At 43.9% G+C, this 24,145-nt stretch overlaps 1 protein-coding gene across 4 annotated transcripts in view; it reads right to left on the bottom strand.

The window, feature by feature from the left end:
- rab11fip3 (RAB11 family interacting protein 3 (class II)) overlaps positions 1-22,883 on the bottom strand; it is a 70,958-nt gene extending 48,075 nt beyond the window's left edge. For 3 of the 4 annotated variants that reach the window (XM_066682332.1, XM_066682334.1, XM_066682335.1), the window contains exon 1: positions 18,643-22,883. In XM_066682332.1, coding sequence (XP_066538429.1) covers positions 18,643-21,360 — 2,718 coding nt within the window. In that variant the 5' untranslated portion in view covers positions 21,361-22,883. The remainder of the gene's footprint in view (positions 1-18,642) is intronic. The other variant, XM_066682333.1, reaches the window with a different exon arrangement.
- Positions 22,884-24,145: the final 1,262 nt, after the last annotated feature.

The following is a 24,145-nucleotide window of genomic DNA, read 5'->3' as shown; positions in this document are numbered from 1 at the left end:
GAAAGTTACATAGAACCATTTATAAGCGACATAAACTCCACACCCCTCTGTGTAACATTTACTTTACTGTGTGTAGAGTAGTATTTGCTTAGAATCTGTGCATTATATAGAGAGTAGGACCAAGATTCCTCCTCCCTTTGTTTCTCACTGGATTGTGGGACAATTATATCCATTGTTACTGCACTCAAAAATATATTCGTTCTATGCATGTATTGTGGATTTATAGTACACTCTACTTTGACATTTTTTTTTGTTACAATGCTATGTATTACACACTCAAACACTAGTTATTATTAATATTAGGTGTGCAGCTTACAGTTGGCAGTCATTCTTAGAGTACAATTGACCCTCAGTACCCACAGTTCAACCAACTGTGAATGAAAAATTATGTAAAACGTTTTTTCCACAATGTAAAGCCCTACCCTGCTTCCACACCAATGACGTAATGTGTAGCACACCCTGCTGCAGCCTCTCACCAATTTTCACACACTGTTTCTGTCCAGCACTCTGACCTCCCATTACAGTCATACACCACTTGTGATGTGCAAAGCTTTTGATACTGTGAAAAAAAAAAATGTCTCATGAAAAGCACTCCCTCAGTGACCGAGAGGGAGCAAACAGTTCAGTCTCTCAACGAGAAAACAAAGATGAGAAGGTTATATGCAAATACTAAGCCTTTTTATAAAAGGGACCTGAGCATGTGAAGATTTTCTAATCTGTGAGGGGTCCTGGAAGAAACTGCCATGGATACTGAGGGACAAATATTGTAATTCCTAATAAGTAAGAAGGAAAAGAATGTCCAGCAAAAACTAAATAAAGCCACACTGGGACACAAGTTGAAACTGTAAATTAATAAATAAATGGCGACATGGTGGTGCAGCAGGAACGTGTCGCAGTCACACATCTCCAGGGGCCTGAAGGTTGTGGGTTCGAATTCCGCTCCGGGTGACTGTCTGTGAGGAGTGTGGTGTGTTCTCTCTGTGTCTGCGTGGGTTTCCTCCGGGTGACTGCCTGTGAGGAGTGTGGTGTGTTCTCTCTGTGTCTGCGTGGGTTTCCTCCGGGTGACTGCCTGTGAGGAGTGTGGTGTGTTCTCCCTGTGTCTGCGTGGGTTTCCTCCTGGTGACTGCCTGTGAGGAGTGTGGTGTGTTCTCCCTGTGTCTGCGTGGGTTTCCTCCTGGTGACTGCCTGTGAGGAGTGTGGTGTGTTCTCCCTGTGTCTGCGTGGGTTTCCTCCTGGTGACTGCCTGTGAGGAGTGTGGTGTGTTCTCCCTGTGTCTGTGTGGGTTTCCTCCGGGTGACTGTCTGTGAGGAGTGTGGTGTGTTCTCCCTGTGTCTGTGTGGGTTTCCTCCGGGTGACTGTCTGTGAGGAGTGTGGTGTGTTCTCCCTGTGTCTGTGTGGGTTTCCTCCTGGTGACTGCCTGTGAGGAGTGTGGTGTGTTCTCCCTGTGTCTGCGTGGGTTTCCTCCGGGTGACTGTCTGTGAGGAGTGTGGTGTGTTCTCCCTGTGTCTGCGTGGGTTTCCTCCGGCTGCTCTGGTTTGCTCCCACAGTCCAAAAACACAGGTTGGTAGACTCAAAAAGTGTCCGTGTGTGTGAGTGAATGTGTGTGTGTGTGTATATTTGTGTGCATCTGTGTTGCCCTGTGAAGGACTGGCGCCCCCTCCAGGGTGTATTCCCGCCTTGCGCCCAATGATTCCAGGTAGGCTCTGAACTGGATAAGGGTTACAGATAATGAATGAATGAATGAATGAATGAATGAATAAATAAATAAAGAAATAATTCATGTCATATAAATGTACTGAAATGACTGCAATAAAGTATGCTATAGTATAACAAATAAAGTAATGCCATGAAATCCAATGTGTTCAAAAGGAGAAAACACCTGATCATCTAAAGTGAGGAGATTTCCTTACTTTAAAATCATACCCTCCATTTTGTGTATCATAAAAATATCTTGAGGCACACACACTAATGCAAACACACATACACAAAAACACGTGACAACTGACGTTCACAATCCTCTTTGTCCAAGTGCGTTGGGTCATGCAAATAAACACACACGAGTAGGAAAGAAATAGTGTGTGTGACATTTAAGAGGTGAGAGGAGAGTGGGTGGGTTGGAAATAAGAGGTGAGGGTGATCTGTGGATGTAAGCGCGAGTGTGTGTGTGTGTGTGTGTGTGTGTGTGTGTGTGTGTGTGTGTGCACGCCTGTATTTCCTGTCTTAGTGGGGTTGATTTGAAAACACAGACCGCTACCGCAGAAAGAATGCAAAACCATGACACAGAAAAAAGAAAGTGCAGAATGAAACACCCAGCCCCTTCACACAGACATTAAAGAACTATTTATTTCTCATATGAAGCATAAAATTACAAGTACATGCCCTCATTCACCATCCCTCTTTTTAGGAGCTTTAATTTCTCCTAAAACCGTGTGGTGAAAATCATCCACCCGAGACTCTGTGGTCAGAAACCCGTCACATACCAGTTAGAGGAAGCCTAAGCGAAGTCGTGAGGATGAGCAACAGTCAGAAAGTGATGAGTTTCAAAGTGAATGTTGAGTTCAGGGCTCCTCCAGTGTAGAAACTGTCACCGATATTGATTTTTAAAAGATACAAGTTGGCATTCAATTTGGTTTAATTAAATATGTCAGTGGTTTAAAAATTCATAAACTTAAGTTAACAGAAAAAAAAAACTGACTCAACAAACCAAAACATAACCAACATAAACCGTTGTTACTTAAAGGCAGATTTCAAAATATAAATATTATAAAAATTGTATAAAATTCAGGTGATTCCTCCCCATGTGCTACTCTACATTTGGTTTATGCTGGAAACCAGTCTAATGTGTTTACAAAGCCCCAGTGTCTGTAAATGGGTTTAAAAAAAATAAATTAATTACAAAATAAAATAAAAAAAACAAAGTGTCTCAGTCTGGTATGCTAGGCTTTCCCTCTGTCTCTGCTCACAGCAGAGAAAAGGCATCTGAAGCTTTTCAGACAACAGACAGACTGTTGAAAAGCACAAACCTAGAAGGGGATATTGCTCTATACCTCTGCTCCATAGGTGGGTAACATTGTGGAAATGTCTCCAAACTTAGGAGACGGCTAACTGCATTACCGAAAGTGCTACACAACTAAACAACTCGAGTTCCTGTGGTAATTCAAACAGTGAATAAAGACTAACAGACAACTTCAGCCACCGACATACAACCGTGGTTATTTTTCCCTCAAATGCAGCGCTCCACATTAAAGGTTGCGGAGGAAAGAACTGTGTTGCCTTTAAAATACTTTTATTTTGGTATAAATCATATTACTAAGCATTTACATTATTTGTATCTTTAGTGTTGCACAACTGTGTCGTAAATATAACGTAGTAGTAATTAAATTATAACTGAACAACTAAAAAATATATTCAACATTGTAAATAAATACATAACAATATACAATTTCAGGCCCACCAACCCACAGAACCAGGCATAGAGCCAAGTAAAAACAAAACACGGGTTTCAATGTGCCATTCAGGTGCCAAACCACGTAAATGAGACACAACAAGGGGCAAAAACAACAAAAATGGGAACTGAACAATCATGTCAAAATGTGGGCTCCCATCTTGCTGCTGTGCGCTCGGGGTCGGGGTGAACAGCGAGCGGCTCATTATCATTTAAAGGAACAGGTGCTGAAAGCGGGCATTCTGAACAGGGCTGTTTACACAGGGGGAGAACACTGCTGTGGGGTTTGGACCAAAGCAGGTCACAGGCGTTTCATTAAGAACCAGAACTGTGTTCCACTGTGGAGAAGAGGGGGAATACTTCACCTTGCACTAGAAACTGGGCTTCTGTACATTTTTAGTATGTAGGGTAACAGCTCTTGAATGGAGTGCTATACTGTAAAAATGGCACTGATCAAAGAGGGTTTACTAATCTTTCCCTCATGACTTCAGCTTATCTTGTACTTTTCATAAAAAGACACTTGGTAGCAAGAACCATTTGCATATTTACTGAGCCATCTGTTACGTAGTTCATCCATTTTCAGCACAAACCATATGCAAAACAACTTCTGATTGTTTCCACGTAATCCCATGTAAAGTTGGTGATAGCGACGTCTGCTACAGAAGCTTCTCTATCCTTTCCTCCCTTGTTTTTCCCGGGCACTTCCTGGAAGCGTTATGTCCAGGCCTGGGATTTGCATATGTGCAAGTTAAGTGTTGCATAACCACATCAAAAAGTACCAGGAGCAAAGGGAAATAAAGCTGAGGCAACACTGCACGACTTATAAAACCCTAACAGATCTCCCCAACGAAGAACATTACACATTTCACAGCAGCATTTAGAGATGTTCTTGTACATTAGTAATCTGTAATGTGGGTGGAGGCAGATGTTCAAAAGAACTGAAGAATAAACGAACAGATGTGACAGGTCTCTCATCAATCCCAATGGTGTAAATGTACATTGAATTTCACCGGGTGGAGGAAAGGTCCTCCAGATCGTTCAATAAATGGCACGATGATTTTAGTCAAGAATTCAATGCTCAGTACTCAATGCTCAATACCAAAGATTGGCTGAAGGCTTTTATATGATGTGTTTTTAGTTGTAAAAACTGAACCACACTTTAAAGTGTATGGGAGGAAGTGTGGGTTATGCATAAATACTACTCCATTTTAAAAAAAAAGAAGAGTTGAACCTCATGGAATTTGGTATCTGCGGGGAACCCTGAAACCAACCCCTTACAGATACAGCTGCATGACTCTATTATTGCTGCCCCAGATTGATGCCACAATAACTTATTAGTAGCAGTAACCGTAACATTATTGTTGTCATTATTATCACTGCCTTATTCCCTATTACTTCCACTACCCTTACATCAGTACTCCACTAACTACACTGTAGCATAATGACAGACTGAACTGGTGATCCTGTTCATTTCTAGCAGTATGTGAGCACAGGAGGACGGTTCCCTGTGAGTCTCGGTTCCTCCCAAGGTTTCTTCCTCCAGCCTCGAGGGCGATTTTCCTGCCGCTGTCGCCAGTGGTTGCTCGCATGGGGCTTTCTCATCCACGTATCAGTTCTGTAAACCTGCTTAGTGACATCAGAATATAAAAACCACAATACAAATACAGGAGGTCCTCGGGTTACGTCAGTCCCGAGTTACGATGTTTCGTGGTTACGACACATCTCCCATTTACTGTATAAAGCCTTGTTTCTAAGTGGTTTTGCGTGGTAAACGTCGTAACGTGAACTTCGTGTTTGGTGTGCGCGGCAGAAGAATACACGGTTACGCGGCTCGGGACCGAGGAGGATAGGTGTTAGGATAGGATCAGTGCTTACAGTATGTTATTTACGTACAGTATGTATGTATGTTCCGACTTGCACCGAAAATCGGTTTACGACGCGACGTAGGAATGGATCAGCGTCGTAAGTCGAGGACCCCCTGTACATTTTAATTGATTGATTAATACGAGTGGTGTTCATTATAATCGAATATAATCTAGTCTAAGTGGATGTAATCTCCTAATCCTGAAGGTAATGTTATAACGGTTCAAGGCAGTGACACTTTGAAGGATATAAAAAAAAACTTCAGCTCATTTCCATCATTAGTTTTGTTGCAGTCGCTGTGAAAAACCAAACCATTCTGAGAACATCACAGTACATTAGCCTCCACTCTACAGGGAGCTTCTCGCTCCCAAATCTGAAGAAACATCTCGGTGGAAAGAGATCTGATCAGAGCCATTAATGATCATTCTTCCAGTAAAGAAAACATGTATTTTTTCCAACACTAGATCTAACAAATATATAGAAGTGAAAGGGAAAGTCTAAGGTTGTGGAGAAACAGTTCTAAGCACTGCTCATTTTAATGTGGAATTGTGTGTTTAAGGGGGAAAAAACAACAGTTATTTTTGGGAGTTTAACTTGTCTGTAAGTTTTATTCACTCTTTGTATTACCACTGAATCTCATTTGTAAAACGAGCTGTTGATTTTTGTAGCACTGTCGCTAATGCAGTTAGCTGTCTCAAGAATTTGGAGACAATTCCACCTTAAATGATCAGAAACAGCAAAAATAAGTCAGTGTTATCCACCTATGGAGCAGGAAGAGAGCAACATCCTCATCTCGGTTCATGCTTTCATGCCTAGCATACCGGACCCAGACACTTTGTTTTTGTTTTTTTACCTATTTACAGACACTGGGGCTTCGGTAACACATTAAAACCGTGTCCAGCAAAAACCAACTGGAGAGCAGCAAACGGGGAGGAGTGTGTTTTTGATTACAATCCTGACCATAAAAAAATATAATGATAATATATAATACATTTATCTCATTTACCTCACACCTATACAGATAACGTACTGAATGCCTCTGGTAAATTCTGCTCCAAACTAAGTTTTAAGGAGATATGTTTGTGGAAGGGAGAATAGAGACTGCCCATGTCAAGCTGCCACCATTATTTTGGGGAATCTCTCTGTTCACTGCAGAATCGATAACATCGTGTGTCTAGTTTTCCTCGCTGTTCCTCCTCTGAAAAGGGCTTTGATGGACTATACTGTTCAAAATGGTTCAACATATATATCTCTCAAATCTATTGTGGACTTCAGTGTTTTGAAATAACTACACGATTGCATTCAATTTTCTTTTGGACACTCGCTTGCAGTTTTGCCAAAGGTGTCAGCGCTTGCTGAGAGAAGCAATCTGTGCACTAAAGTGCCATGCTTATTGCCTCTAGTTTAACTTGTACATCACTTTACACAGACAAACCCTAATAGACTGTCACAACCTTGGCACAGACGTGAAACGTTTCTGCAGTAAATAAATCAACAAGGACAGTGCCAGTGTCCAATTTCAGAAAGCTGAAGTGCACTGAATACGTTGAACATTCAGAGGAGGTTGAGTTTCTGCATTCTTACTGAATTTAGCTTAAAGAAAACATTTAAGATTGTGGAGAAATGCTGTTCTCTCTGGTTTGTTTACATTCAGAAGCTCCACGTTTTAAAGGAGGAATGTGGCTGAAGTGTAACTTGTGTGTTAGTTTTAATTTACAGTTTGAATTTCCACAGAAAACCATTGTAACATGAACTGTTTAGTTTTGTAGCACTGTGACATTTCCACCTTAAGTGATCCATACCAGCAAAAATAAGTCGATATTACCCATCTATGGAGCAGGAATAGAGCACTATCCTCATATCAGTTTTTGCTTTTCAACATTTAGAGTCATTTCATTGCCTAAAAACTCCTAGATGCCTCTGCAATGAACAGAGAGAGAGAGAGAGAGAAAGCCTAGCATACTGGACTGAGACACTTTGTTTTTCTCATTTACAACAACACAGGGGTTCGTAAAACAAATGAGACTGGTTTCCAGCAAATGGTGAGGAATCAACATCTGAATTTTATAAAGAGTGTAAAATCGTGAATGTTGCCTTTAAGGTTGTTTTAGTTTTTTTTTACTGTCCCTGGTCCAGAGGAAGTGACTAAAGCCCTCTACAGACAGGGTGTAATGTACAGGGGTTCTGGGGTTAATTTCTTCTCTTAATGGTGCTTCTCTGTGATGTTATTACTGTCTGGATCAGCCATCTCAGTGGTTTTCTCCCTTCTCCCCCGAGAAAATTAAAAGCTGAATTACCTACAGCTTTTCACCAAACTCAGCAGTCGTCTGAACATTTCTGTCCAGTCAGGATACAGGTATTTATGTTTTTCCAGGCAGATGTTTCCTCGTGTTAGAAAAGGCTTCTGAATACTGCTAGTAGTTGTATTTAGTGTAGTAGCATGCAGATCCACCAGAAACCCTCTCAAATTGTGAAAATAAATAAATACGATGCTTATAACATGTCCCTCAACTAAATTCACTTTGTGATTATGAATGGTAGTTTCAAGATTTTGCTGGAACCTCGGTAAGAGCCAGTGTTTCTCCTTGAATCAAGCTCCTTTGGGTTTGTTTGGATGCAATGCTGTGGGAGGGTGAGAGGTGAGATTGCAAAAATGGAATTGTCATAAACCTGTTATTTCCACATTCCGACATTTTCTTATTTTACACTATTTCACTAATGTTGGTTTATTTTATTTTGATAATAAAGAGTCAATATTAGTGTCTGTTGAGAAATGGAACATCACATTAGACCAGTTTCCAGCATAAACCATCTAAAGAGCACCAAAGCAGGTGAACTCCATTCAACACCGTTAGCATGAGGTTGAACTGCTTTTGTGACCCTGTTTCACACACTCACCCAGTCACCCATACACTCACAACTGTGGACAGTGTCACACACTCACCCAGTCACCCACACACTCACACCTGTGGACAGTGTCACACACTCACCCAGTCACTCACACACTCACACCTGTGGACAGTGTCACACACTCACCCAGTCACCCATACACTCACAACTGTGAAAAGTGTCACACACTCACCCAGTCACCCACACACTCACACATGTGGACAGTTTCACACACTCACCCAGTCACCCACACACTAACAACTGTGGACAGTTTCACCCAGTCACCCACACACTCACAACTGTGGACAGTGTCACACACTCACCCAATCACCCACACACTCACACCTGTGGACAGTGTCACACACTCACCCAATCACCCACACACTCACACCTGTGGACAGTTTCACACACTCACCCAGTCACCCACACACTCACAACTGTGGACAGTTTCACACACTCACCCAGTCACCCATACACTAAAAACTGTGGACAGTGTCACACACTCACCCAATCACCCACACACTCACACCTGTGGACAGTGTCACACACTCACCCAATCACCCACACACTCACACCTGTGGACAGTTTCACACACTCACCCAGTCACCCACACACTCACAACTGTGGACAGTTTCACACACTCACCCAGTCACCCATACACTAAAAACTGTGGACAGTTTCACACACTCACCCAGTCACCCACACACTCACAACTGTGGACAGTGTCACACACTCACCCAGTCACCCACACACTCACAACTGTGGACAGTTTCACACACTCACCCAGTCACCCACACACTCACAACTGTGGACAGTTTCACACACTCACCCAGTCACCCACACACTCACAACTGTGGACAGTTTCACACTCACCCAGTCACCCACACACTCACAACTGTGGACAGTTTCACACACTAACCCAGTCACCCACACACTCACACCTGTGGACAGTGTCACACACTCACCCAGTCACCCACACACTCACAACTGTGGACAGTGTCACCCACACACTCACACCTGTGGACAGTGTCACACACTCACCCAGTCACCCACACACTCACAACTGTGGACAGTGTCACACACTCACCCAGTCACCCACACACTCACACATGTGGACAGTTTCACACACTCACCCAGTCACCCACACACTCACAACTGTGGACAGTGTCACACACTCACCCAGTCACCCACACACTCACAACTGTGGACAGTTTCACACACTCACAACTGTGGACAGTTTCACACACTCACCCAGTCACCCACACACTCACAACTGTGGACAGTTTCACACACTCACAACTGTGGACAGTTTCACACACTCACCCAGTCACCCACACACTCACAACTGTGGACAGTTTCACACACTCACAACTGTGGACAGTTTCACACACTCACCCAGTCACCCACACACTCACAACTGTGGACAGTTTCACACACTCACCCAGTCACCCACACACTCACACCTGTGAACAGTTTCACACACTGACCCAGTCACCCACACACTCACAACTGTGGACAGTGTCACACACTGACCCAGTCACCCACACACTCACAACTGTGGACAGTGTCACACACTCACCCAGTCACCCACACACTCACAACTGTGGACAGTGTCACACACTCAAACAGTCACCCACACACTCACAACTGTGGACAGTGTCACACACTCAAACAGTCATCCACACACTCACAACTGTGGACAGTGTCACACACTCACCCAGTCACTCACACACTCACACCTGTGGACAGTGTCACACACTCACCCAGTCACCCATACACTCACAACTGTGAAAAGTGTCACACACTCACCCAGTCACCCACACACTCACACATGTGGACAGTTTCACACACTCACCCAGTCACCCATACACTCACAACTGTGAAAAGTGTCACACACTCACCCAGTCACCCACACACTCACACATGTGGACAGTTTCACACACTCACCCAGTCACCCACACACTAACAACTGTGGACAGTTTCACACAGTCACCCACACACTCACAACTGTGGACAGTGTCACACACTCACCCAATCACCCACACACTCACACCTGTGGACAGTGTCACACACTCACCCAATCACCCACACACTCACACCTGTGGACAGTTTCACACACTCACCCAGTCACCCACACACTCACAACTGTGGACAGTTTCACACACTCACCCAGTCACCCATACACTAAAAACTGTGGACAGTTTCACACACTCACCCAGTCACCCACACACTCACAACTGTGGACAGTGTCACACACTCACCCAGTCACCCACACACTCACAACTGTGGACAGTGTCACACACTCACCCAGTCACCCACAAACTCACAACTGTGGACAGTTTCACACACTCACCCAGTCACCCACACACTCACACCTGTGGACAGTTTCACACACTCACCCAGTCACCCACACACTCACAACTGTGGACAGTGTCACACACTCACCCAATCACCCACACACTCACACCTGTGGACAGTTTCACACACTCACCCAGTCACCCACACACTCACAACTGTGGACAGTTTCACACACTCACCCAGTCACCCACACACTCACAACTGTGGACAGTTTCACACACTCACCCAGTCACCCACAAACTCACAACTGTGGACAGTGTCACACACTCACCCAATCACCCACACACTCACACCTGTGGACAGTTTCACACACTCACCCAGTCACCCACACACTCACAACTGTGGACAGTTTCACACACTCACCCAGTCACCCACACACTCACAACTGTGGACAGTTTCACACACTCACCCAGTCACCCACACACTCACAACTGTGGACAGTGTCACACACTCACCCAGTCACCCACACACTCACAACTGTGGACAGTTTCACACACTCACCCAGTCACCCACACACTCACAACTGTGGACAGTTTCACACACTCACCCAGTCACCCACACACTCACCCAGTCACCCACACACTCACAACTGTGGACAGTGTCACCCACACACTCACACCTGTGGACAGTGTCACACACTCACCCAGTCACCCACACACTCACAACTGTGGACAGTGTCACACACTCACCCAGTCACCCACACACTCACACATGTGGACAGTTTCACACACTCACCCAGTCACCCACACACTCACAACTGTGGACAGTGTCACACACTCACCCAGTCACCCACACACTCACAACTGTGGACAGTTTCACACACTCACCCAGTCACCCACACACTCACAACTGTGGACAGTGTCACCCACACACTCACACCTGTGGACAGTGTCACACACTCACCCAGTCACCCACACACTCACAACTGTGGACAGTGTCACACACTCACCCAGTCACCCACACACTCACACCTGTGAACAGTTTCACACACTCACCCAGTCACCCACACACTCACAACTGTGGACAGTTTCACACACTCACCCAGTCACCCACACACTCACAACTGTGGACAGTGTCACACACTCAAACAGTCACCCACACACTCACAACTGTGGACAGTGTCACACACTCAAACAGTCACCCACACACTCACAACTGTGGATAGTGTCACACACTCAAACAGTCACCCACACACTCACAACTGTGGACAGTGTCACACACAAACCCACTCACCCACACACTCACACCTGTGGACAGTGTCACACACAAACCCACTCACCCACACACTCACACCTGTGGACAGTGTCACACACTCACCCAGTCACCCACACACTCACACCTGTGGACAGTGTCACACACTCACCCAGTCACCCACACCTGTGGACAGTGTCACACACTCACCCAGTCACCCACACCTGTGGACAGTGTCACACACTCACCCAGTCACCCACACACTCACACCTGTGGACAGTGTCACACACTCACCCAGTCACCCACACCTGTGGACAGTGTCACACACTCACCCAGTCACTCACACCTGTGGACAGTGTCACACACTCACCCAGTCACTCACACCTGTGGACAGTGTCACACACTCACCCAGTCACTCACACCTGTGGACAGTGTCACACACTCACCCAGTCACTCACACCTGTGGACAGTGTCACACACTCACCCAGTCACTCACACCTGTGGACAGTGTCACACACTCACCCAGTCACTCACACCTGTGGACAGTGTCACACACTCACCCAGTCACTCACACCTGTGGACAGTGTCACACACTCACCCAGTCACTCACACCTGTGGACAGTGTCACACACTCACCCAGTCACCCACACACTCACACCTGTGGACAGTGTCACACACTCACCCAGTCACCCACACACTCACACCTGTGGACAGTGTCACACACTCACCCAGTCACCCACACACTCACACCTGTGGACAGTGTCACACACTCACCCAGTCACCCACACACTCACACCTGTGGACAGTGTCACACACTCACCCAGTCACCCACACACTCACACCTGTGGACAGTGTCACACACTTACCCAGTCACCCACACACTCACACCTGTGGACAGTGTCACACACTCACCCAGTCACCCACACACTCACACCTGTGGACAGTGTCACACACTCATCCAGTCACCCACACACTCACACCTGTGGACACAGATTCTGAGGATTGTAAAAATTAGCAACTGGACTTTAATTTTTTCTTTTTAAGAATTTTAGCAACTGAATTTTAATTGAAGGCACTGCTCTATTTAACCCTCAAAGTTTTCCTCAGAAATAACTCTAATGGAAAATACAGCATAAAAACAACAACAAAAAGAGCCAAGTAAAAACCTTCACCTTTAAAAAATGCTGTTTCTAGTAACTTTTCTTTTTCAGACCTCATGCAATTTGTTTATGAAAAGAGTGATTAAACTGAGCATGCTCAAAAACCACAAGAGGAATGCAGTAGATAATGGGAGAAAACCTCAAATTCCCCAATAATTACAAAGTCTCTCTCTTGCCCTCGCTCTCTCTCTCACACACACAAACACACACACACACACACACTCACAAAGGCCAGAGATCATAGGCACATTAGGTTTATCTGAGAGTGAAGTAGGAAGGACAATTCAGTAACTCTGTTCAATGTGTTACACGGGTCGTGTTAATGTTAAAGCGTATCATCCCTCGGTCACACGATGTTTACAACCACATTACTGTGGGACATCAGCATCAGCAAAATCAGTGGTGCGCACACACACACTTTTCTTGTTCTTGCCCCCATCAACACCCTGCATATGTGAGAACCACAGAATATGATTAAGGCCCGATCAGAGAGGACTGAGAGATTATATTCAGTATCGCGTTACGCAGCATGTTCAAAATACCTCAGTATTTTTCATGATACATCTTTGCTTGATAATGATGGCAAGTTTGGGTAATAAGATTTCAGTAAACGTTTGTTTCTATTCCCTGTTAGCGTTGTCAACGGAAGCAGTGCTACGTATGAATGCATGAACCTGAGGATTAGTAGGTTTCTCAGCACAAACCGTGACGAAATCTGTGGGTGTGTTTAGTTGTACTTGAGCAAGAAGCAATGGCAACAGAAAAACAAAGTCTGTAACAGCAGCAGGAACGCTCGCAGGTCGTCTATACGCTCTGCCATCTTCTCACCTCTGTTTATTGCCACTGTGCAGCGCCCTCTGTTGATGACAAATACTGTGACGCATCCTCGGTTTCACTAAAACTGGTTTAAACGCTGCTGGGTCGCTGAAAATCACCAAGGTATTTATAAGCCAGTTCAAGAACCAGAGTTCTTTTGTTGGAAAAGACCCCCCCCCTCCACATGCTGGATGGTGTGCTGCATGACCAGGTGGCATCCCCCCATCAGAACTTGAGCGCAGATATGTGAAGCTGAGGGCAACGAACTGGACAAGTACCATCATCTCTGGGCACAAGACGAGTTTTTCTTTGTGCAAAGCCAATACCAAAATCTGCAAATGTTGAAGACTAGAACTTAACAGCTGCAACCCTAATAAACATTTCAGAAGAAACGATGGATGAGTATTCGTTTGTGTAGAAAATGGGACAGTTAATTTCCAGGATACGAGATGGAACTGCAGTTTGCAGTAATAAAGTTAATAAAACCACTCTCCCTGAACACAGATACTTAGAGCTTAGAGAATGTATTAAAAACCTGAAAAATCTTCTGCTCTTTTTTGTTTTCCTAAAATATAAATGCTCCTCTCTTAAAATTGTAACCAGAAATAAAGTACCTTGCTTTAAAGGAAATCCATCCATCAATTATCCATCGCTTATCCGAGTCCGGGTCGCGGGGGAAGCAGTCCGAGTAAAGAAACCCAGACCTCCCTCTCCCCAGCCACTGCTTCCAGCTCTTCCGGGGGATACCGAGGCTCTCCCAGGCCAGTGGAGACATGTAGTCTCTCCAGCATGTTCTGGGTCTTCCCTGGGTCTCCTCCCCGTTGGACACGCCCCAAACACCTCACCAGGAAGGCATCCAGGAGGCATCCGGACCAGACGCCCGAACCACCTCAACTGGCGGCCCCACTCTCTCCCGGATGTCCGAACTCCTAACCCATCTCTAAGGGAGAGTTCAGACACCATGCGTAGAAAACTCATTTCAGCTGCTTTTACCTTTTTAAATATATTATTAAATTCCTTATCAACATGAATTTTCAACGTAAAAATGTCATGCAGTTATGCACAATACAGCATACGTTCATTATGGAGTCTTTTAGAATCAGTGTGAGATCACAACAACCCTGTAACAACAGTGAAACGCCACTAATCTGTGTCAACTCCTCCAGCAGAAACACACAGTCCAGTTCCTGTAGAGTTAAAAACACTGTGAGAAGCTTAACAGCCAATGAGCTCTAACCCCAGAACAAACCACACCCACTCTGTACAGACCACACCCACTGAGCACTGCAGCTGTTCTAGATTAGTTTTATTTATGCTGAGGATTCATGGGCATTCTTATATAATTGTTTCCATTTGCTGTTTATTTGCATGCACTAATTTGTCCGCACTTTAGTTTTTTTGTGGTAGATGTGTGTGGTAGTATTTATTTACAAAATCAAAATCTTGGTTGTTACTGTCATTTCCAAAATAACCAAATGTTTACAGATTTACATTGTTTTATTCTGTGGCTGTTAGAAACGGTTATATTTATACTAAAATAGTTCTTTAACATTCTTTTTTGTTACAACAGAATGTTCTTGAAATACGTGAAATATTTTTCAGTGTTTTGTAATGTCATCAAAAACATCAATGTGGCAAACATACACTAAAATAGTGTGATCTTTTAGGGCCATAAACGCCCACCCCCACTCATAACCAATGCTAATTGAAAGAGTACAATCTGAATGAACAACTTAAACAAAATCACCCAAAGAGCTGATTAGATTTAAGTCAGACTAAAGTCACAGAGAAATTAGATGGTATTGGATATCATGGGAAGTGCACAAAATTCAGAATTAAATATAAGAAAAATAACAAAAACGCCACAAACACAATGAGTTCCCGCTACCGCCCACCCCTCTCTCTGCACAACAGCACCACGGATTTGGAAAGCAAGAGCTCACAGTTTCCCTAAGGGCACACAACCCCTACCACCACAGAGCAAGGCAAGTTACAGAGCAGCTAAACAAACATGGACGTAGAGCAGAAAGTTGTACTAGTTTAACACTTATTCTCACACACCACTGAAAAAGAGAAAAGAAAAACAATTTATCCAAACCTCCACCCTGCTCTCCATTCACTCCCTGTCTCCCTCCAACCTGCCAATCAAACATTCCTGCACTCACATCAGCATTTTTCAGGTTTCACAAAAGAGCCAGACTTCCTGCACCAAATCCACCCACCCACCCACACAGAGTGGACAACACATTTCAGAAGGCCACATTCACCCAGGATTATCTCTGAGTTTACCAACAGAGAGCATCGAAAATAGCCATTACAGATAGTATCAACAAACCACACCGACTGTATCTAACGCTTCCACAAATGTACATTTCTGCAATTGCTAGCCCTGTGTTTGTCCAGTTCTTGTTTTTAAGATGAATTTTCCAAGAGCCTCTCAACCTAGTTCTTAATCAAATCCGTTAACATAATACACCCAAGGCTTACATTATTATAATATGTACAAACACACTAACTAGAAGATCAAGGAGGACTAACGTAGTATTTGAAATGGTTCAACCTTCAAGATCAATGGGAAATGTTAAGAAAAACACAGCTTATCAGTCTTTTTGCTCATACCTTTGAGCACCGGGACACTACGGACCAACCTACTACGAAATAAGACTACGCAGTTAATTTCCTGTAGGCTGCATATGTTCGGAAAAACAGAGCTTTTCTGATTCTGTTCCATTTCATACAACTGCAGAAGAATGAAATGGTCTTCCCCCATTTGAGCATCTCCAATCACAGTGTTGGACCAACGATCATGTGAGCAAGGGCAGCGTGGGGAAATGAGAGTGGAGAAGGAACACAACCGAACTTGTGCATGCCTTGCTTTGCAATGCAACTTGCTCAGGGGGGAGCTGTCTGTGGCTCATTGTCATTTAAAGGAACAGGCTCTTTTCTGAACAGGGCTTTTAAATGGGGAGATCGCTGCTTTTACCAAAGCAGGTCACAGATGATTCATTAAGACACAGAATTGCATTGCCTTGTGGAAATGGCAGAATGTCCTCTTCAAGTTCTTGTTCAAGTTGGAACATCGTTTAAGATGGAATGGAAGAATCCAAAGTTGCAGACAGCTGCTTAATTAATGTGCATAAACAAATGCGCATTTTGATGTGTGGTGTTGGTTTTTCTCCACCCTGGAAGGTGTTTTTGGTGAGCTAAAATATTGTTTTGATGCAGAATGTAAGTCAAACCCAAATAGCTTGTTGAATTTTATTGTATAGTGTAACTGCATATGACAATAAAATTTTGAATCTTGAATATATATAATTCCCCCCAAAAAATATTCAGTTTCAGGTGGATGACTCAACATATCAATGTTCTATAAGTTTAATCCAACTATTGACCTGCAATAGTTCAACGTGGACTTCCAATCACACAAGACACCACAGTCTTTAGTCCCTTGCTGTAATGAAACATAATATACCATATCAGAGAGCTTACTATGATTTTTTGTGCCCTGCTACCGAAGGTAAACTGCTTGAAAATTAGCTTGAATTTGAATAAAAATTGTGAGAGGAAGTTACCTGGAGATCAGCCTTCTCTGGGTATATTATGAAACACAAATAAAACTCATTCAAGGTAAAAGACCACTTTATATACATTATGTTACAAATGTATACATATAATCAGATTACTGAGCATAAGCAACTGCTCATAACTGTGTTTAACTAAGAGTACAATCTGAATGAACAAACTGAACAAATATCACCTAGGGAACAGATTAGATTAAACACAAGCTAAAGTCACTGAGACATGAGATGGTGCGGAGAGGTTTTGTCCTATACACAAGGTCTTCTAGCAAATCTCAAGGAATGCAAGGTTATTTATTATAAGATATCACATTATTCATTCACTTGTTGAAAGAAGTAGTGCCTAGACATTCTGCATTTCAATCATCAATTTGCAAATGGTCAAGAACAGTCCACACAGTGCTCTGTATTTAGAGATTCATCTGGTATGTTGGGTAGAAACTACAATGGGGACAAATATTTGACAACCTTGACCTACACCAACCAGATGTGGCATGTCCTGTTCGGTTAGAAGTTCCTCAAATACCCACATGCACATATGTAAGCAAACAAACACACTGCTTCATCCTTATAAAGCTATTCAGCTATCACTGAAAAAATACTGGAGAAAAGTACTGTATATGCCAACTACTGCCTACAACAGCAAGGTCTATAAAGTATGAGCAAGCAAATAAAAAACACAATGTCCAGCCAATTCTGGTTATCCAACAATGAAATAAAATACATTTTCGTTAGTGTCTGAGACAGGGAGAGAGAGGCAGGAGAAAGAAGGGTTAGGGGATTGAGTCTCTGAGGGTGTGAATAATAAATAAGAACTTCTTGGGTGTCAGCATGCTCAGGTTTCCCCGAGTATACAGTGACCAAAGGAAAAACACTTGCACATACAAGTCCAAATCCTCTTCTACGTGAGAATCGTTATCGGATACACAATACATAAACACATGAAATAGAAAAGCCATGGAGTTTGTAAATTGGCATGGTCATGTCACATAACCAGCACAATATTCCTCATAAACCCAATAGAAAAAAAAATGATCAAGCAGTGAGTGTTGGTCCAGGAGACCATTTTTTCCCTGACCTTATTAGTATTGCTTGTATTTGAATAAGACAAGCATTCAGTCAGCATGCACTGCTGTTAGCCTTTTCTAATCTCCGAACACAATGCCCTTTTAGCTTGCCTAAACAAACACAAAGACACTGACTAAACAAAACATGACTGCATGTACAGAGGAAAGGAACAAGGGAACACAACAAAGCCCAGTTTATAGTCTTGCCTTTCAACAATTTTAAAAACAAGTGACATCATGCCAACAAATGAAAAAAATACACACACACTCCTCACCTGTTCTGCTCCGTATGCCGTGGCAAACTCCATAAACTCCTCAATGCGGACAAATCCATCTCCGTCCTGATCAAGAGCTTGGAAAACGGCTCGCAATGCCGAAGGATCCTCATCTTGTGGGGTATAAACCGCTGGCACAGGTATGGTACCAGTAGCAATGTTGCCATCCTGGGTTTTATCTGAGCTTGGAAGCAAGTCCAAAGCCATTTGGACATCATGAACATTGGTGTTCTCCTCCATCAGAGGCGTGCATGTTTCCTCCAGTGGGCAGACTCCACCAGGAGACTCGTCTCTGGATGACGGCAGAGCGGTATCTAGCGGCTCTGCTATCTGAGGCAAGTTTGGCAGTGTGTGCGTTACCTGAGGCTGGTCTGCCTGTGTGCAATCTACAGGTAGATCAGTTCTCAACTCTTCCCTCACCTCAGCCCAGTTTGGTGTGGCCACACCCAACTGGGTCAGCTGACAATCTGCACCTGAAAGAGGTGTGGAGTCAGGATGACTGGTAACACTCTCAGAGGAATGGGCCATGTGATCCTGATCGTTATCTCTATCCTCTTTTTCTTCCTCCTGCACACTCACAACTTCAGAACACAGACCTCCTGGTGCAGGAAATGGTACATCTGTGTCCACAATGTGGGTGTCTGCAAAGTTCTCCTCATTCAGATTGTCATTTTCAGATATTATGTGATCCTCTGTCCTGCTCTGAGGGTGTCCAATCTCACTGGGCTCTCCTGGAATAACATATTCATCTGTTGTAGTCTCTTTTGTGTGGGGACACTCACAGTTATGGTCACAAATGGAAAGGTCCTCAGATGTCTCCTGTAGGTTTGGTACCTGGTTGGTCTGGGTTGCATTGCCATCTAGGTCTTTACAGTCTTGCAAATTTGTACAGTCTCCTGACTCAAACAACCAAGCCAGTGTCTCCTGAGTGTGCAGAAAGGAAGCAAGAGGTTGTATATCCCCAGCCCCAAGTGTTTGTGGGAGTTCCTCTATATCTTTCAAACATGTGTTGATTGTCTGTTTATGCCTTGTATCCTTGGGTAAGCTACTGATGTCGGAATGTGAGTTCTGTGGTTGGATTTTAAAGATAGGTGACAATGCTTCAGTCTCAGGTGTTGGATCCATGGCTGGCTCAGGTGAGATTTCCAATGCAGTATGAGCAGTTGAGACTGAAAGCAGTCCCATCACAGACGCCACTGAAGAGTATGAAGGTGTATCCTCAGGGGCATCAGAAGAATTCGGAAGGGTCTCCATCTCAGATTCAAATGGTTCAGTGTTCTGGATATCATCAAGACATGGGGTTGAAAGTATGGAATTACATGTTATGGTTTCTCCCTCTAGGTGGCGTGGAGTCTCAGGAAAAAAATCTGTCTTAGGCGTGTGTGTGTTCAGATCGTAATCCTCATTCTCCCTGCTGACCTCTGTTAAATCAGTTGGATTTGAGAGTGAAACACAAGAGGTTGAAATAGACTCCAATGTAACTGCTTCTTCAGGTACAGATTCAAGTGAACCCAGTACCGAATCAAGGTCATGTACCGGTGTATTCTTAGGTACCACATCAGATAAAATGTCTTTCTCCACCTGTCCTTCCATCTCCAGAGTCTCATCTCTTTCATGTGACCTTTCAGGACTGAAGTACTTGACTGGACCATCTGTAGATGCACCAGGCACCATGGACTCAGGTTGTGTCCCAGAAAGAATGAGTGAATCTAATCCAGTTTTTGCACCCGACTCAGCTAGATTTACAGGTGATTGTGTCCGAGCCTGGATTCCAAGTGAGAAGTCAGTTATAATATTACTAACTGATAGTGCAGTCTCTTGTTCCAAATATATCTGTGCAAACTCAGCCTCAGGTATCAGGGGGAGGGCACAGCTCCTGTCACATTTCTGGAAGGAGATGCCATCTGGGGGTTCTTGGTAAGAACAAAGGGGCAAGGATGAGGTGGGGCAGATGAAGGGGAGACCTAGTGAAAACTCAGGTTTATTGGGTGCAGACCTACCTGAGCTTTCCAATAAAGAGAACGCCTCAGAGAGATCCAGCACATCTGCAAAGTCAACAGGTGCTTGCTCGGGTGAGCTCTGTGATGAATCCTGATTTATATCCCTTACCCTGGAAGGTGAGTCCAAATGTTGTTCTTCTACTGTAGTCCTTTCAAGTGGAACCGACTGACAGTGTGCATTTCCTGGCAAGGGCTCTAGAGGAGGCTGCCCTACAAATCCATCTAAAGAGCAACATGAATCAGTCCCCAAAATGGGTTGTAGGAGGTCCACAACTTGTACAGGCGAGTCCTGCCTTGTTGCCTGCATAGATGTGCCAGTGTGTATAGGACTGGGGGCAGTGGAATTGAAGCTGATGAGATCTCCAGTGTCCTCGCTGCCGGATGCATCACAGCAACCCTCCCCAGTCAGTTCTTGGGGTTGCACAGGTTGTTTATCCCACTGTGGAGAAACACATTCCGAACTCTGTTCCCAAGAATAGGGCTGATCTAATCCAGAATACCGAGACGCTCGAAAGAGGTCATCTAAATTGAAAGCATTCTCCTGGAAAATCTCATCAAAGCTTAGAGAGACAATGCCTGGTTCTCCTCTCTGATGTTTTTCTGCACTTTTAGGGCTGCCAGTGATATCATTATCCATATCCAAAAGCAGAAATCCAAGGGAGTTTTGGTCAGATTCCCAGTCAGAGTGACCTCGCGGGCTGGAGAGAACCTGCTCCATTTAGGAGCACTGTTCCACTCGACTGATGTTTGAATGATCCAGATAAAGCTCCTTTTATTAAATTTCCACTGAACAAGAATAATTGGGATTCAAAGTCAACATGTGTCCTCTTGCAGCCACTTTGCCTGCGGGAGTGTCACTGAGATCCATGCGTACCTTAGTTAAATGCTCATTCCAACTGTAGGACAGCCATTTTCTTTACTTCCCTACAGCTGAAGTAGGAGTTCATTTATTTCACATGCAAACCTACTCTGCTGAAACAGTAGGGCTGTTTTATTTGGCACCGTTTCCTTATCCAGTGCTCAAACACACACTTCTAATCCGTTCTACTTCAACCTTTCAATGAGTGCTGATCCACAACAAAATCCCAAAATCATAATGAGGATTACGCATTAAACACAGCTAAATCTAATCACGTATGGGACACTTCATCACAACTGCAAAAGCGATATATAAACCTTCTGATAGGACGTTATAAGTGATCAATGGTCCTGTGTTTACTTGACTATATGTGAACACTGACATGTCTGCACAGTGACAGAAAACAAACACAACTAATGGAAATGAATGTTGTCAGGTTTGGAAACATTCTCCGACAAGCTTCTCAAGCAGATTTCCTGTATAAACTTATTTAACTAGGCTGACAAGGATCTGAAAATAATTACATCTCAATCATAACGTAAACATCTTAAATAACATGGATGATAATAATAATAATAATACTGCCACACTCCAAACAAGGATTAGTATCCCCCTGGATAAAAGGAAAGAGGGGTAAATCTGACAGGGTTTTCTGTTAAAGGAGAACAAAACCCATTCTGAAAAACAAGTTAAGAATGTAATATTTGGTGTGAGAGGTTTTATTAGTTTACTATAACCCTCTTTATTCACGTTAGCAAATCTTTGCTAACGTGTCCCTAACCTAGTACGTCTCCCTAAAGCTGTAACTGTATATATTCCGTTTGAAGGAACCCAAGGAAAATTAGCTGTATTAATAAGCGTCATTAGCCGGCTTTATGAACGACAGACGGTGTAAATCTGTAGATTAGTTCAGGGATTTAGGCGCTAACGCTGGCAGCTAGCTGGCTAAGCTAAGCCCCGCTAACAGCAGTAGCGGCAGCAGCATCCTTCTGTGGAAAACCACGGATTTCTCTGGAATTAAAACCGCGTACGCCCTCGGAAAATATTTCTCCCCTTGGATAGGTGACACTTCATGTTTTCTGGTCAGACTGCCCCGCATTAGCGCCAGCAGAATTGTCTTAATTTCATCCGGGTTTGTATCTCGATGTTTTTCCTCAGGATTCCTGAGGCCAACGGTCCACAGCCGAGCCGTCCACCTGTGATCCGTATTTATCTCCAATTACATTATAAACGTCGAACAAAACAGCGGTTAATCCCCCATTTTCGTATGAAGCCTTATCCATTTGTCCCTCCAAAGCTCTGGCAAGGTGTGTCCATTAACGCGAAGGTTTAAAACATCCGTCCTCTTTCTCCGTAAATGAATAACACTGGCATCAGCAGCAGCGGTGATACAGCGATGAGCGACTCGTCATGGAATGAATCTTAGAACCGACTCTTTCAAATGTTCAGTTCAGAGGATTCGACTCGCTGCGTGTTCTGTGTATGTATGTGTCAGGGTGATGAGACGGATAACACGGTGTTATAGGCAGAAGATGAAAATGGCGACCAATGACACCAATGTTAAACATGATTTTTACTGTCATTGTACACACACACACACACACACACACACACACACTTGGAGCAGCAGGCAAACATCCTCAGCGCCTGGGGGCTGTTGGGGTTAAGGGCATTTCAGCCATGGATGTTGAGGGAGGAAATTGGCAATGGAGCCTCAAGTATCTACCGACGAAACGTCACATCAGAAAAAATAATATTTAGAGGTGAAATAGGCATTATTCTCTCATTTACTTATTTGTACAAATGATCTCTAAATCATGAAATACATTAATAAAAACAGTTACCCTAGCAATGTCATCAGCTGAAATGCCTTCTGGGTCTGTGAAAACCTGTTTGGAAAAACTGCACTCCACGACAGTGAGCTTGTCCTTGTTGTTGCAGTTCACATGTTTGGCCACTGGAGGTCAGCTTGACTAATGCACTAGTGCACTGGTTTGGAGTTTGAATGTGCAATAAAATATTCATTCATCCATTATCTGTAACCCTTATCCAGTTCAGGGTCGCGGTGGGTCCAGAGCCTACCTGGAATCATTGGGCGCAAGGCGGGAACACACCCTGGAGGGGGCGCAATAAAATATTCCTTCACATTAATTAAACGGACACATTAATGCATTAATTTATTAACACACACACATCATGTGATGCAAGAACAACCTGACAACCTTATCATTCACTGCAGCATGAAGAATTTGTTCTTGCCTGACTTCTGAGACACTGACTGTCCCTCAAAGAAAGAACACAGTGAATGGACTGGTCTCCTGTGGAAGAACATTCATGAGTCAAACAACTGAAGTGTCACTCAAAATGTAACTGGCCAATGAGAACGCACCTCCTGAAAAATCCCGCCCACACGAGGTTTGTGTCAAAATGTATTTTAAAATTATTTTTTAGAATTGATCTCAGAAGTAAAAGCATGTTTCAATTCCACACGACTCAAAAGAATCAGTTCACTCAAGTAAGCTCAAAAGAATCAAATAAGTGAAATGATTCGGTTTTTTTTTGCCCAACACTACTGTGCTGCTTCGCCGCATACACACACACACACACACACACACACACTGCAACCTTCAGCCCAGACAAAACG

Source organism: Hoplias malabaricus, chromosome 10 (assembly GCF_029633855.1).
Source record: "Hoplias malabaricus isolate fHopMal1 chromosome 10, fHopMal1.hap1, whole genome shotgun sequence".
In the NCBI taxonomy this organism is placed as follows: Eukaryota; Metazoa; Chordata; class Actinopteri; order Characiformes; family Erythrinidae; genus Hoplias; species Hoplias malabaricus.
Note: the sequence above shows the minus strand (reverse complement) of the source record. Positions and strands in the feature narration are given on the sequence as shown.